The sequence below is a fragment of the Ursus maritimus genome, unplaced genomic scaffold (assembly GCF_017311325.1).
Source record: "Ursus maritimus isolate PB19 unplaced genomic scaffold, ASM1731132v1 scaffold_13, whole genome shotgun sequence".
Lineage (NCBI taxonomy): Eukaryota > Metazoa > Chordata > Mammalia > Carnivora > Ursidae > Ursus > Ursus maritimus.
The window spans coordinates 1,485,914-1,501,118 of NW_024423675.1; the positions used below are offsets into that span (position 1 = coordinate 1,485,914).

A 15,205-nucleotide genomic window follows, 5' to 3' on the forward strand; every position below is an offset into this window, starting at 1 on the left:
TCTGAAGTGTCATTCTACAGTTTTATTTACACAACCAGTGAAGGGCATGTTCTTAGAATACCAGCTTTAATCCTTTTCAAACATATTAATATAAGAAGCCAAATTGTAATGATACAGCAAATGAGGCCACTGGCATTAATACAGGTAGCAAAGGTCCACATCCAGATGGTACTGACATCAGGGAAATTTCCAAAACCAGTTGCTGCCTAAGAGTGGTTGCCACTGACGAAAGCTTGAAATAACCTGTATTCACAGGGGGGTATTGGCATTGCTGCATGTCATAATTAGGACCTCTCGCAACAACTCAACAAGGAACAAGGCAGCCCACAAATGCAGAAAACGTGATTCATGAAACATCTAAAGGGGGAGGAAAAGGAAAATTAGTGCAAAGTCCAGGTCAAAATTCAAAGACATACCAGATTTTCATCCCCAACACTACCCTAGGTATTTAAGTAACCAAAAGTAAGCCTTAGTAAAATGTTGCTGCCTATTTCCTCCAGCCTTTTTCTCCATGATTTTCTGTTAAATTCTCTTGAGTATGTAGATAATTACAATTAATGTTTCTCCTTAAAAGATGGTTTTGTGTTCAGTTCAAAGATGAAATACTTACAACTAGCAGGCTGTTCTCCATATCGTCGCATTATCTGATCATGCGTAAACTTCACAAATGCATCGTATTGTTCTGTAGGTAAAGGTACACATCAATTACATGATTAGCAAATGTGCTCTATTAGAGCCAGATAAACTGAAAAATCTAGTATGAATAGTGAAACAACTATAAGTTGGCCTTTGAATCAGACACATAACCTCAGTAATAATAAAAAAATAATAGTGTTATCAAATGAAAGAGCAGAACTCCGTCAAGAAACCTACATTTTAGTCCAAATCACATGACCTCATGTATAGGCTGGAAGCATATTTCTTAACCTATTAAAGGGTTTGAAATAAAAAGGTATCTTTCTACTCTGAAAGTTTAAGTGATCTATGAGTGGCAGTTTGCAAAGAGGAAAGAGGAAAACAAAAGCTTAACAAAATATGTTCAAAAGCATCCACATGTAACCTAATAAGATGTCATAGAAAAACTGTTACATAACTAAGCAAATTCTCTTGCCTGTATTAGCACCTTCATTTAACAACTTTAGAATAAAAAACTTCTACTTATCCATACCCACTTAAGTGAGTGTCTGGCTTAAAAATCAGGGGGAAAAAAATCCTAATTAATTCACCATGCACAAAAATTGTCTAGACTGATGGGAAAGTTATCATGAAAGATGTAGTCTAAAAATCTAAAACCAAATTGAGTTAAGTACCCAAAGTCAAGTTTTTAGCACAGGAATATCAAAGGAAAAATCTAGTTCACATTACTACTGTTGCTGATCTACAACGGTCACTGATACTATTTCTTGAGTTCACTAAGGAGGGCCATGAGCTACAGGATGGTTCATTTCCTTTCTTGAACTGAAATTCAACTGGTTCTTAGAAAACATACTGTAACCAGGGGATAGAAAGGATAATTTAATCGACATTAAGGACATGTGGGAAATAATGCATTTCTTACAGTGAGTTTCTGGGAGACTCTAACTAAAACAAGCTCATCTTATACCTGCAAGTTTTGTGTTCAATATTTCTTCATACTCTTCTCGAACTTTCTCTTCACGTTCTTTCAACAAACGTTCACAGATCATCCCAACCTGCCGTAGAGTGAATAAGGGCTGTTCTTTTTTTAATGGTGAGGATGTTGCAGATGAAGTCCCTATGTATAACATGAAGAGAAAAAGCACATGATTTAGAGCCGCCATCATAAAAAGTATCTTCTAACTGAAGATGTTTCGTTTAGATCTTTTCAGTGTTCATATAAAAGCATTTTTTATCAGCAGCTTACAATTCTAGAAAAACACAGCAAGATATATGCAACCTAATTATAAGGTAAAAAGTCTAATGGTGACTGGAAAAAGGTACAAGATACAAACAAAACTTAAAGTTTTTGTTTTTTAATTAATTGTAACAGCTAGGAGAATGTTTGGTAAAAATAAATACTAAGAATATATTCTTAAAATTCAACATTAAATGTTATGGTTCAGAGTCCTTAAAGATTATTAAACAGCCACTTATCATCAGAGAGTGATACTTGATATAAAAGATTTCTTCGGAATGCATTCCTCTTAAAGTACTACTTAAGGAACTTTGATTTTCCAAAAACATCATTCTTCATTTATTGAGAAGAACATCTGAAATTAATCTTTTGAGAACTCAGGATTATGACATCATATACCCATTTTAACATTGCTGCAAATATTTTTATACACACTCAAACGCACAGATTTGTTATCAGTAGTCCTGCTCTGTGTATCTGTCCCTGGTACCCTCAATTCCTCTTTTCATTTGCTTTTTGTAACCTGCATGGCTGGGACCAGTTACTTAATTATGCTTGTTAGAGCTGTGTCTATTACAAGATAAAGTATACCAGCTTTATAACTATGAAGGCTATCTTTACTTTCAAATTCCTAGCTTTGTTAGTTGAGGCTGCCCATTAATTGATCCAAGTAAACTGACTAGAAGAATGATGATGAACTTAGTGTCCTGCTGATTTAAGTCTAGTCTCTACCCTCACCTCCCCTAACGTTTCGCCCACTTACACACCTGCCCCCGCCCCCAACTGGCAGAAGTACTGCAGAATTTAGTTTTGAACAATTTTATGTCTTCTAATCTATTTTATAGCTTTTGAATGTTTTGTTTTTAATAAATTCTACCCCCAACATGGAGCTTGGACTCACAACCCTGAGATCAAGAGGTAAATGCTTTACTTAACTGAGCCAGCCAGCAGCCCCTGAATGTTTTTCTATTCTGCCAGGTTTTCTTATCCCTGCTGGGAGGGAAGGGAAAGGGGCAGGCAACTTTGGTCACAAGAAAACTGTTCTGCTGAGAACTTTTCTAAAAATAAGAGCCACTTTTCATCTCTGAAAATCTATCCTAATAGGACAAATGTGTGAGGGTATATGTACAAGGACATTTTTGTAAATGCTTTTAATACCAGAAATTCAGTCTGATTATCTTCATTAATGGTTAAATAATTATGGCAAGTCCAGAAAATAGCATAGTATTCAACCATGGCAAGGTACATCTATACTTAACAGAGAAATACATGGTATATTGTTAATACTTTTTCCTTAATGAAGGCTACAAATCATCATCACTTATGGGGAAGTCCACTTGGGAGATATTCTATCCAGGTGGTCATCTCTGAGTGGTGAGAATCCAGGTAGCAAGTACTTACTTTGTGCCATTTCTAAGAGATCATGAATTATTTGTATTAAGTATTTTTTAAAAACCAAGCAGGAGAAACAGAAGCTTGAGTGATTAAAAACAACTTAGATCACCTTTTCCCATATTAAATTATATTTCCTTTCATTTATTAAGTTTATTATTACCTGGTGAAGCTGGTCCACTGAGGAGAAATGCATGTGGTTGTGCCTCAGAAGTACAACATGGATCTGTCTGTTGGAAACTAGTTTCTAAATGTCTTCTCTTCTGCATGCGTTTATACTCTTGTTTTATGTTGTACAGAATTTGTTCTAGAAAAAAAATTTTGTCAAGATCTAAGAAGTTTAAAAAAAGGTTGGGTTTCCAATAATTAGTACAATCAATCCACTGAAAATATTCTCTTCAAATAATATCCAGAAAACTGATGTTTCAAGGAATTTGTTTCAGCATTAATGGGGGCACTCATTCAGAAACAGCATATACACACCACGCGGAATTCAGCTATTCTATAACACCATTCTCTCTTAGCACTGATTAGCAAAAGACAAATTTTTCATTCAATGTAAAGATAAGGGAGTCTTGTGAACTTCTAGTTCACTTTACTTCAGATTCTTAAAAATCCCAAATTCAAAGGCCACTTATTCATCACACACAGAACTGTTAAACAGTCTTTTTGAAGACCATAAATAATTAGAAGTGGGGGGCACTATGTACAAACACAAACCAGTGAGAACTGACAGTAAGTAGATCTGACAGTGGATGCGAACTGAAAAATTACCACACATTAAATTGGTCATGGCCATTAATATTCAACTCAACAGAACTGGTGACTATGACAGTATTAACAGCAAAGATTGTTACAGTATTAACAGCAAAAAGTGTTGTTCTGAATCTTGGTGGTAAAAACCTGTGTAAAGCGATTGGTACATAACAGGTACTCAAAAGAACTACTATACCACAGTGCCATTATCTTCAACCACAACCACCCAACCAGGGGTAAAATCCTTTCAAGCATATCCTTTAGGCAAGTATGGTTCATTTTAGAAAGACTTCTAATCCAAAATAGTTACCATTTAGGCTCTCCAGAAAATCTCTCCTTGAGGTTTCTACTTCCCTTGAAACAGACTTTCTCACCACCACCATAGCCCCTAAATAAGATTATCCACGTGGAACTACATCCTAAATTTATTAATCCCAATCCAAAGCAAAATTAAACAAAAATTAAGGTGGCAATTATCGGGCAATAAAATGATTTATAAATATAATGGAGTCTAATTTTAGCAATCAATTTTACAATTTTGTGTTAATTTAAAAATGAAAACTTGGCTGAAGTCAAAATTTATGTAAGATGAGACTAATCCTTTTTAAAAAAATTTAATACTGGTGGTTTTCTTAGATATATACTTAATTCTCTTTTCTCACATCATATTGTTTCTCTAGTAAGAAGAACTTTGGGGCTTTTGAGAGATAAGACTCTGAGAGGACATCAATCAGTCCCTTAAACATTCTAGATTCTGCCAATTTCATTATTTTAACTGAGGAAGAAAAAAAAGAAAAGTTGCAAAAAGATACATCCTGTGAAGAAGATTCCATTTATGTAAATTTTGTGGGTAAGCACCACAGAATCATATTGGACAGTTGTATAAGGGATACTTTATCTGCAACATTTTCCAGAATCTTAACATTTGTTTATATTTAAAATGGTCATTTTCAGTCCTTTTCCATTTATTTGAAATAGTCCATGATTTAAAAATGAAGTTACCGACATGAAATAAAATGGCTGTCTACTGAACCATTAAGCACCTTGATAGAAATGAGTTTCCTAAGAGTCATAAGGGGTCCAACAAAACTGCAACTTCCTCTAACAATCAGGACAAACACAGATATCCTTATTTTTTAATAACAGAACTCTTTAGTAGCAAATAAAAGGTTTTAAAAGTAATGCTATTTTGGTCTCTGACAGCAAGCTTCACTCATTTATCACTTTGTGATCAAAGCCACCACCATTCTGATAAAAAGGGCCATGTACATAAAGCATCCTAAAAGTTTATTCACAAGCAAAGGCTTCAAATGTACTAGACTCAGAGTAACTTGACCTTCACATCTTTTGTGTGACTTATTCTTTGATTACAACAGTTCAAGATTACGTTAGTCTTCTTTTTGCTTCACAAAAATCAAAGGACAACTGTGATGTACCAAAATAATAGTTGTAACAAACTCAATTTGTTCATTTGATGGTCTCAAAAGATCTAGCCTGGGATTAAGATGTAGTAAAACATTTTAAAATTTAGCTTTGTAAACCTCCATACCATCTAATACTTAAGAGATGACATAACAAGGAATTTTTAAGGTATAATTGACAAAACGAATTCACCAATTTAAATGTACAATTTGATGGCTTCTCACGAATGCATGTGTACAGGTCTTGAAACCATCACAATCATAATAAAGAAATGTATCACCCCAAAAAGTTCTCTCATGCCCCTATTCACCACCTTCATCTTCATTACCATGGCAACATTCATCTTTCACTACTCAAAATTTTTTTGCCTTTTTGAAAATTTTATATAAATAGAATCATAAAAAGTGTAGATTTTTGTGTCTCTCACTGAGCAAAATGCTTTTGAGATTCATACATAATGTTGCATGAATCATTAAGTTCCTCCTTCTTATTAATTAGAACTCCATCGTGTGTGTGTGTGTGTGTGTGTGCTTATCTTTTAATGGAAATCTGGAATGTTTCCAATTTGGGGCTATTATGAATAAGGCTACTATGAATATTCGAGTACAAGTCTACAGGTGGATAAATTTCATTTCTCTTGGATAAATACTTAGAAGTGGAACTGGATGGCCTGATTATGTGGTAGGTGCATGGCTTTACTTTCTAAGAAACTGCCAAACCATTTTCCAGAGTAACTGTACCATTTTACACTCCCACCAGCAATATATGAGAGAGTTCCAGCTGCCTTACCTCTTTGCCAACTTGATATTGTCAATTAAAGAGCTGAAGAATTTTTAAAAGATTTAATTTATTTTAAAGAGAGAGCACCCATGCTCACATACGAGACGGGGGAAGGGCAGAGGGTGAGAATCCTCAAGGAGACTTCCCGCTGAGCACAGAGCCATACTAGGACTCAGATCATGACCTGAGCCAAGATCCAGTAGGATGCTTAACTGACTGAACCACCCAGGGACCCCAAAGAACTGAATAATTTTGAATGCTATTGCCTGCAATGCTTTTTTACATCTAATATGATGCAACTATGTCATGTAAGCCTCACTATGTGCATAATTGCTCTAATACTGGTAACATGTAATTCACAATGTTATAAAGTAAATAGTCCAATTTAACTTGACCAAGACCTAAGCTAACTGCAAGCCTCAAACACATTTATCTCAGTTTGGATAGGTATACAGTTTTAAAGCTGTTAACTCAAGAAATTTCCCCAGACTGAATTTTCCACAATTTACATGCTATATTCAACCTAGATACCTGGCTGACTGAAGTCACTTCTTAGGCCAGCTGGATAAAGGTCTTCTATTCCGTCAATAAAGTTCTGACGTCTACTTAGTCTTAAACTACTTAAATCTAGACATCTCTAATCAAACTAGCAAGTGACATTTTATCCCAAGTACACGTAATATCTGACACTGTGTTGCCAACACAATTTATGCTCCATTAAAGAAAAAGTCAAAGGAAGCTTCACTTACGTATCAGTTGCACATTCCAGTTTTAATAATGCAGCCTTCATATTTGGCTTATGTGCGCAGACTGAATTTGCAGCAAATCACTTAGAGCAAAATACACAGTTATCATTATAACAACCTACACCACAAATAGTTCTTATATCCCTTTTCAAAATCCTAAAAACTATATCCTCCTTTTACCATAAAATACTAAGACTTTCTAACACTGTACTAGGTCTACATGAAAGTCAGTATCAGCAAATTCTGTGACTAATGGCACTTTCATTCCCATATTTAGTAAATGCCATTAAGATTGCCAATATAATTCTCCTCCTTAACAGGTGAGAGATTATCAATGAGCCAGCACTTATTCCTTTGGGATTTAAAATAACAAACCGAGCAAAAAATCTAGGTAAAATGTGAAAAGAAAAAGCCTGGCTTGTGGCAACATTAAGCCTACTCCCCAACTGTTTTACTTTTAGTTGCCACTGATTATTTAAGAAAGCCTGGGCACAGTAAGGTCAATACAAACAGAAGAAAGCAGTTGATGGGATTAAGAAATAACAGTTGAGACAGGTAAGAGAAACAGCAACAAGATGGAACTGAGAGCAAAGGGAGGAATACGGAATTAGAAGCAACTACAAATATCTTTCTAGAGTATAGTCCATAAGATGTCTAAAAATCCACGACATGTGAAACTAATCTTTTGCTCCAGACCGGCACAGACTTGCCATTTTCCTACTGACATAATTAGTAAATCAAATATAACAGGTCTCATTAACAGTTTAAAGTTTAGGAATTTAAGACATTTTTGTACCCTCACATGCCAATTTCTCTATGGATTATCTCTGAAAAAATTAAGTGAAAGTTCATCTAGACAGATAACTGAAACAATGGGATTAAAAGTAAATAAAATAGGGTCACCTGGGTGGTTCAGTCCGGGTTAAGCGTCTGCCTTTGGCTCAGGTCATGACCCCAGGGTCCTGGGATGGAGACCCGCACTGAGCTCCCTGCTCAGCAGGGAGCCTGCTTCTCCCTCTATCTGCTGCTCCCCCTGCTTGTGTTCTCTCTCTCTGTCAAATAAATAAAATCTTTAAAAAAACATTAACTATTAATTAATAAAATAAATCTTCAAAGTTTGTCAGTTCTAAGCAGGGACACAAGTGAATTGGAAAACCTGTGCACAATTAAGCACAAAAAACCTGAGTAGAAATTAAAACCTAAAAATAAGGAATTGTCCCAAATAAAATAACAAACCAAATCCAGATCTCTGAACTACATACTAGACATTGCCACGTCTACTTTATAAATTAAAACATACAAAATTAACAGTTGCTATGGAGGCCCATCTTTGGAAATAAATTATTTTCCCAGGATATCTGTCCAGAAACTAAAACAGTTCTTACGTTCTTCTTGAAGGAATCCTAAGGACAATGTTCTTACTCAGCCAAAAGCTATCTAACTAAAAAGAAGGAGTTGATGCCTTTTTTAATTCACTTTAAAATTACTACCATGTCAAAGGGACCTGGAACCAAATTTTAACACAAGACTGTCAAATTATATCTAGAGTTTTAACTATTTGGATTAACGTTAGTCCTAATAAGCATAATATAGCTGCACACAATTATATAAACATTAGGGTACTCTGTACAGTGATTCAAAAGCAACTGGCTTAGATTCTAAGTTTACAATACATAATATTTTACTGTAAAGAGGCATTCATTTATCTCCTACAAGAGGAAGAAAAATCATAATCACTACAGGTCAAATTCTATTATTTCACTGGTACTATAATAGCCAATGATTACTTATTTGAAATAGATGACTCAATCTGTTAAAACCCTGCAGGTCTAAGTATAAATTTTACAAATTAACTACACACTGGGAGTCACTAATGCAAGGAGTCCAACAACGCTCATTCAGCAGGAGGTTCCTCCCTGATATCCAATAATTATTATTTCATACCTCTATTTTATATTACACCAGATTCTAAAGGGATATGTTAACTTTGTTGCTTTTGTTGTTTAGCTCTTTACTATCTGTAAGTATCTTCTCAAATAGCTTACAACCTAGGAAAACCAAAAAAGCAGTAAACAGGGAAGAGAAAGGAAAAACTGAACAATCCAAAACCCGAAATATACATGCTACAGAAAACATTTAATGCCATGCAAAAAGTCCAGCTTCTATTACAGTTAACCATGGCCATGAAAACAAGGTGAGGTCCAGAAGGACAGAGAGCTGACTCCTTGAGGACTCTAGGGCGCCACGATCAAGCTGAAGAACAACCGCGAGACTACGACGACTTATTGAAAGCACCACACCCACACCCAGCTATAGCTTACCTGGAAACCAGAGGTTGCAAACTGGTGATACACAGGATAAACTGACCCCAAAGACATGGCTGGCTTGAATACCTTCTTTTTAAAAAGAAGTGTGAATTTATGCCAACATTTTAAAAGTTAATGATCTTAATTGAAAGATTTCTGGCTACTGTTAAGAGAGGAAAACTGGACTATGTGGAAAATTCAGCTGAAGAGTGGCTGCTATCTTTCAGGCAGAAATTCTCAAATGCTTCTAAAACTTTGATGCATACATCACCCAGGGATTTTGTTAAAACATAGACTCTGAGGGATGGAGCTAAAATTCTGTACTTCTACTGTGTTTCCAGCTGATGCTGCAGATCAGTAGCAAGGTTGGAATTCATTAACTCCCAGGTAGTTTACTTCACTCATTTATATTACTTGCCTGGGAACTATGGGCATTTATGTTTCTATCCCCTCCTTAAAATAGTAACTCCCCTACTGTAGCAATTAAAACATGAAGTGGTTGTTTTGTTTATTATTGGACATTCTGGGAAATGGAGGGGAGAAGGAAAGCAGTAACAGCAGACTATTTCAAGTAGAAAAATATATGCCATCCTAACCTGCATGGCCTTTGTAGTTCAAAATTAGACATGTCCCTCTCTAGCAGGAAAATATTCTATAAATCAATTTAAACTTGATTGTAAATCAAATTAAACTTAGATTCATTACATGAAACATATATTGATTCATTTTTCCTAAAACAGCTTCCTTAAAATATGAAATTCATGTTATGTGATTGACAGTAAACAAATGCATTTACTTTTCTATTATATCTGCTTTAAAAAAGGAATTAAGACTACCTTTCATACCAGAAGGCAGTGATTGGAAGTCCACAGACATCTTTTGTTTACCTCATATTGCAAATTAGTTGTGAATATTTAAAAGTCAACACATTTCACAAAAATCCTTACTTCTGGCGGAAGGAATGGCTTCTGGGAAGATAAAAACAATAAAAGGTCCAAATTCACCATGACCGGATACTGAGAAGAGTGATCTGAACTAAATATATAAATTAGAGCTTCATCTATAAGTGACAAAGTCAGGAGCATGCATGTGATTGCTTATGGAGCTATTAAGCTAGAAAGGAGTGCAGCTGAACCTAGAACTCCTAAGTTTAATGGCCAGATGAAAACAGCAACCAGAAGTGGAAGAAAAGCGTTGTCACAGAAGGAAAAAAGTTATTCCAAAAAGAAGTGAGTGGGAGAACAGTATAAACGCTGTAAGAAAGGTTAAACAAGATGAGGATTGATTATAAGCAATGGAAATCATCGGTGACTTGACAAGAGCTATTTGAAAGCTCTCTGAATTTGTTTTTGAGGTGAAGAATCTGGATGACTGCTGGAAGAAAAGGAGGATGTTTTATTTATTATTTTATAATGGAAGTCCTGACAATATTTAAAGCCAAAAGCAAAGGTCCAGTTGAAAGAGAGAAATAATCAAGAGGATAAAGTTACTTCGGAGAAGGGGAATCCTTCTCTCATTGTATAAAGTGCTTTAATTATCTCATTTAAACTTTCTCAGTGTTATTAAAGGGAAAACAGGATAGGCACAAATATTGATGGTGTTGGTACTGGGAAAAATGAAGAATGGCCCCTATTTTATCTGTGAAGTAGAAGGCAAGGTTACTCACTGAAATGGCAGGACTGCTGGACAGTGTAAAAAGTCCCATTTGAGGCTGCCCCACTGTGACTATCTCCAGCACTTAGGGACAGGAAATGCTCTTAATCCTCACAACCATCCTAGGAGGCAGATATTACTATCATCATGTGCATTATTTTATAGATGAAGAAAATGTGGCTTGCTTCAATGTCTTCTGAAAGGTCACACAGCTGGTACAAGGCAGAGCCAAGCCTGACGTCAGGGCTTAAGCTCAACATCTACTGCCCTCCCCAGTATTGTATTACTTCAATACCTAGCCGGTATTCCACAAGTACCTAAATTACAATAAACCACAAGGAGGAAAGCTACTTGTTAAAAACCAGGATGTCAGAATAGAGGGATTATTACTATATATTACTGATACTTCATACCCTGAAACTTCAAACCTGGTTAAGACAACAGTAACCAAAGCAGTGCATAATTCTCATCTACCCACAGCCCTAAAATTGTGACACTGGCAAGAATAATTATTTAAGTCTTCATGTTACATTCAAATATTTATATAAGGGATACTTCAACATCTCTAAACCGCCTCCTCTTAGGACAGGCAGCTATATCTAACCAGAAATGTTTTACTGATGTTTTAAAAGGGAGAATTATTCTAAATTGGTAGGTCAGCATTGCCACACATACAGGACTGATGACAACAGGGCCAGCCTCTGATAATGTACTATTTCACTTTAGGCCAAGGATGGTTGTTAATCATGAGCATCAGGTTCCCCTGTTCTGTCGCATCAACCCAAAACTTCCTGTACTTTTAACCAATTATACCACTTAGAAAAGTTTTTCTTTCAGAGAATTGTATTTTAGGAACAGGAACAAGGCAATTCTCTGTTAACAATTAAAAGGCAACTGGCTTTCTGCAACTTTTCAAATTCCACTCTACATTTTTTTTTTAAGATTTAGTTATTTATTTGGGGGGTGGTTAAGGGACCAGACGAGGGAGAGATCTCAAGCAGACTCCCCACTGAGCCAGGTGGGCAGGGTGGGCAGGGCTTAATCTCACCACCCTGAGATCACAACCTGAGCCAAGACCTGAGCCAAAACCAAGAGTCAGACACTTAACCAACCAACTGCACCACCCAGGCACCCCTCCGCTCTACATCCTATTTTTCAATTGTTAGATCAGCTCAAAAATACTGTATTTTTTTTTTTTAAGAAACAAAACAAAATCAACGCTTTCAGGTGCCCCCCCTCCAACCTTTAGTTTGATTTTTGGAGGGAGTTTTCTAAGAATTAACATTAATGGAAATGAATGCTAGACCAAACTCAGAATATACACCATAAACTAAGACAATTACAGAAAGAGCCAATAAACAAGCTTCAACTCTCACCTTAAAAAGAGAATCACTTTAAGGTTTCAAAGTAGTAACAGTGTGATTTAATTAGTAAATCAATTTCAATACTTATGCTGCCAAAGGTGGATATAATGTTTAGGTAGATGAAGTTCCACAAGGAATTAAAACAGATAATACCGATGAATAAAAATACTGTAATCTTTATGCTTTAAGTTTAGCTAGCTAATAAAGTATCCACAGTGGTGGCTCTATCAGTCCCTTGAGAGACTGTCTCTTTGCTTAACCAGTATCCAGAACTCAAATGAGGTTCATAAAGGCTTGAACAAGTGACTTCTAAAGTAAATATTTAGATTTTTAATAATGTTGAGAAAAACCAGGTACATGAATAGATCTAGAAATGAAAAATTAAGTCAAACCCAAAAGATGTATTAATGGAAAGATTACAATTTTAGTATAATCAGAATGTCATCTGCCTATGACATTTAACAAAAACTAATGACAAGATTTTTAAAGGGAGGAGGAAAGTAAGTTATAACCCCCTAAGCAAACTACAAGCATATTATAAGCTGTCTTTCTAATGGTGGAAGGTTAAAAACCACTACCAACCAAACAAAGCCTACCATCACAAAGATGATTACACAATATGGCATACTGCAAAATTCTAATCAAAAGGCCCAAAATAAATACCAGAGAAAGTATTGTTCAGTTTTAAAACTGCTGTATTTCTTGTTACTACTCATTTGTTTGAGTCACAATCTTTTTTTTTTTAAATACGTTGTCACATATTGTGGCAATATTGTCATAAAACGATGTAAAAAGAAAAAGTGGTAGAGAAAATGGGATGGAAAGGAAATTACTTTTTTTTTTTTAAACTTCAGCATCTCTAAGAACCTTGGGAAATGCCAAGGCTTGATTAATTCAACAAATAAATGTGATAAATATCTTAAAACTCTGTGATAACACATTAAGAGGGAAGGTATGGCAGATAAGAATACCTTTGGGGTTACTTTCAAACTATACAAGTCCCATATAACCCACTGTAACCCCTCAAAATCCAGGGGGCAATTCCTGTTAAGAATCTTTCCTACAAGACTGATATTGATAGATCACATTTCCCAGATGTGTTTAGAAAGCTGAAAAACACTGGTAAGCTGAGCAATAAAATCAAAGATGAATCTTCTTTACCATCTGCAGATGCCAGACTGGTTCATAGAGGCTTGAACAAGTATTCCACTCCTCACACTTTTTCAAAGTAGTCTTTTCAAAGGCAAGAAATTCACTGTGGTTTCACATACGCACACAGAACATCTGGGAGTCAACAATACTAGCACAGTGTTAATGCAAAGACTACAGGGACCACAACTTGCTGGTTAATTAGTTACAGGTATTTAAAAAGAAAGACCAAAACCCCAACACTTTTATTTAGTGTCATCAATCACCTATCCAAGAGGTCCAAACTTAACCCAGGTTATCATTCTGTATTCTTCTTTAAGTGGAGGGAGAATCAAGAGTTTGTTTTCAAATAGAAAAAACATGCAAAACTGGGCACTTCCAGGGAATCTCTTATTTACAACCTTTTAAAACAGAAGTGATTTTCTACCATTGTGTCTTCCTGAGTCCATCAAACACTTAGTAAAAGATCTGAGTACTTACACAGTCTATTTTTTTTCCTATAAAGCCATTCAAGAACTAAAGAAATATATTACATCTCAAATTATTTCTGTGGCAACCACAGTAACTATTAGCATCTATAACTAAAGAAGGGCTAGCTGCTCTCTGACCTAGCCCTGTTTACCTTATGTGTTTCTGTGCTCAAGTTAGGCTTTATTTTTCTACTTTCAAAACAAAATAGCTCAGTAATGAATACAGTTGTACTCTGCTTTTAAAGGCCATAAACTCACATGATTCTTAGATGCATAATCCACATTAATATGAAATAACTGCAGTTATATACACAGTCCTAAGAAAAATATCAGGTTTAAAATTTGAAGTACAAAGACCATTAAAAACAGTCTATTTGCCAAATCCACTGAGAAACTAGAAGCAATTTAACAGATGTCTAAATAACCACAAAATATTAAAAACACTTCTGGCTCAATATAAATGACATCTGAAGTGAAATGCTGCCTCCTCCAACAGACATCTCATTTGTTTGCCTAGAACCGTTTATACTTCATTTAAGCCAGCTGGTGTCTCCGTTTGCAGGCATGCATCAATGTCTGCTGAACAATCTAAGTTCCTGTAAACCCTTCCCCATTCACAAGCTGCAATTTCCATTTTTAATGGCAAGTTTCCAGCAAATACAATGAGTTCTTACAAAGGAATTTAACTCTTCACCCAACTCAATTCCTAAGGCAGACTAGAGCAATGGTAACAAGACCTAAACAATGTGTATGAAAGTGCCTAGCAAATTCCCAAAGTGCTGACATCCACAGAAGGGTCTCTTCACCAAACCACTCATTCAATACACAATTATGAAAAATAATGTGTTTGATTTGACTGACACAGTCTCTTGTAATGTTATATGGTATTTCAGTTTTATGAAAGTAATTTTGTTCTTGGGAATGTTATGACAATCTTTGGCTAAGAGATAATATTCTGAGATGTTTCAAAAACCAATGGAGAAATATACAGAACACTCTGAATCTGTTTTCAACTAACTTACCAGGGTGAGTACTGATGTAGCTACTAGTACAAGTATTCATTTTCCCAACCGGTTTACCCGCCCTCCCCCTATTCACTTTTCCTTTTTCATATCCTGGGCATTATAAACCTTACTGCTGACATTCTAGAGCACGGGTGGACACTTTTTCTGTAAAGGATCAGGCAGTAAACACTTGAGCTTTGGGAAAATACAGTCCCTGTCACAAATACTAGCTCTGCAGTTGTAGCCTGCAATGGATCATACTTTAAGGCGGGGGGGGGGGGGGGGGGGGG

General features: G+C 35.7%; 2 protein-coding genes across 2 annotated transcripts in view; one reads left to right on the plus strand and one right to left on the minus strand.

Annotated features, from left to right (window-relative positions):
- ORC3 (origin recognition complex subunit 3) overlaps positions 1 to 4,786 on the plus strand; it is a 68,480-nt gene extending 63,694 nt beyond the window's left edge. The window contains exon 21 of the transcript XR_567637.2: positions 4,702 to 4,786. The gene's annotated coding sequence lies outside the window, so the exon portion shown is untranslated. The remainder of the gene's footprint in view (positions 1 to 4,701) is intronic.
- AKIRIN2 (akirin 2) overlaps positions 3 to 15,205 on the minus strand; it is an 18,818-nt gene continuing 3,615 nt past the window's right edge. The window contains exons 2-5 of the mRNA XM_008687754.2: positions 3,429 to 3,572; positions 1,604 to 1,753; positions 611 to 682; positions 3 to 357 (exon numbers count right to left, since the gene is read on the minus strand). Coding sequence (XP_008685976.2) covers positions 347 to 357; positions 611 to 682; positions 1,604 to 1,753; positions 3,429 to 3,572 — 377 coding nt within the window. The 3' untranslated portion in view covers positions 3 to 346. The remainder of the gene's footprint in view (positions 358 to 610; positions 683 to 1,603; positions 1,754 to 3,428; positions 3,573 to 15,205) is intronic.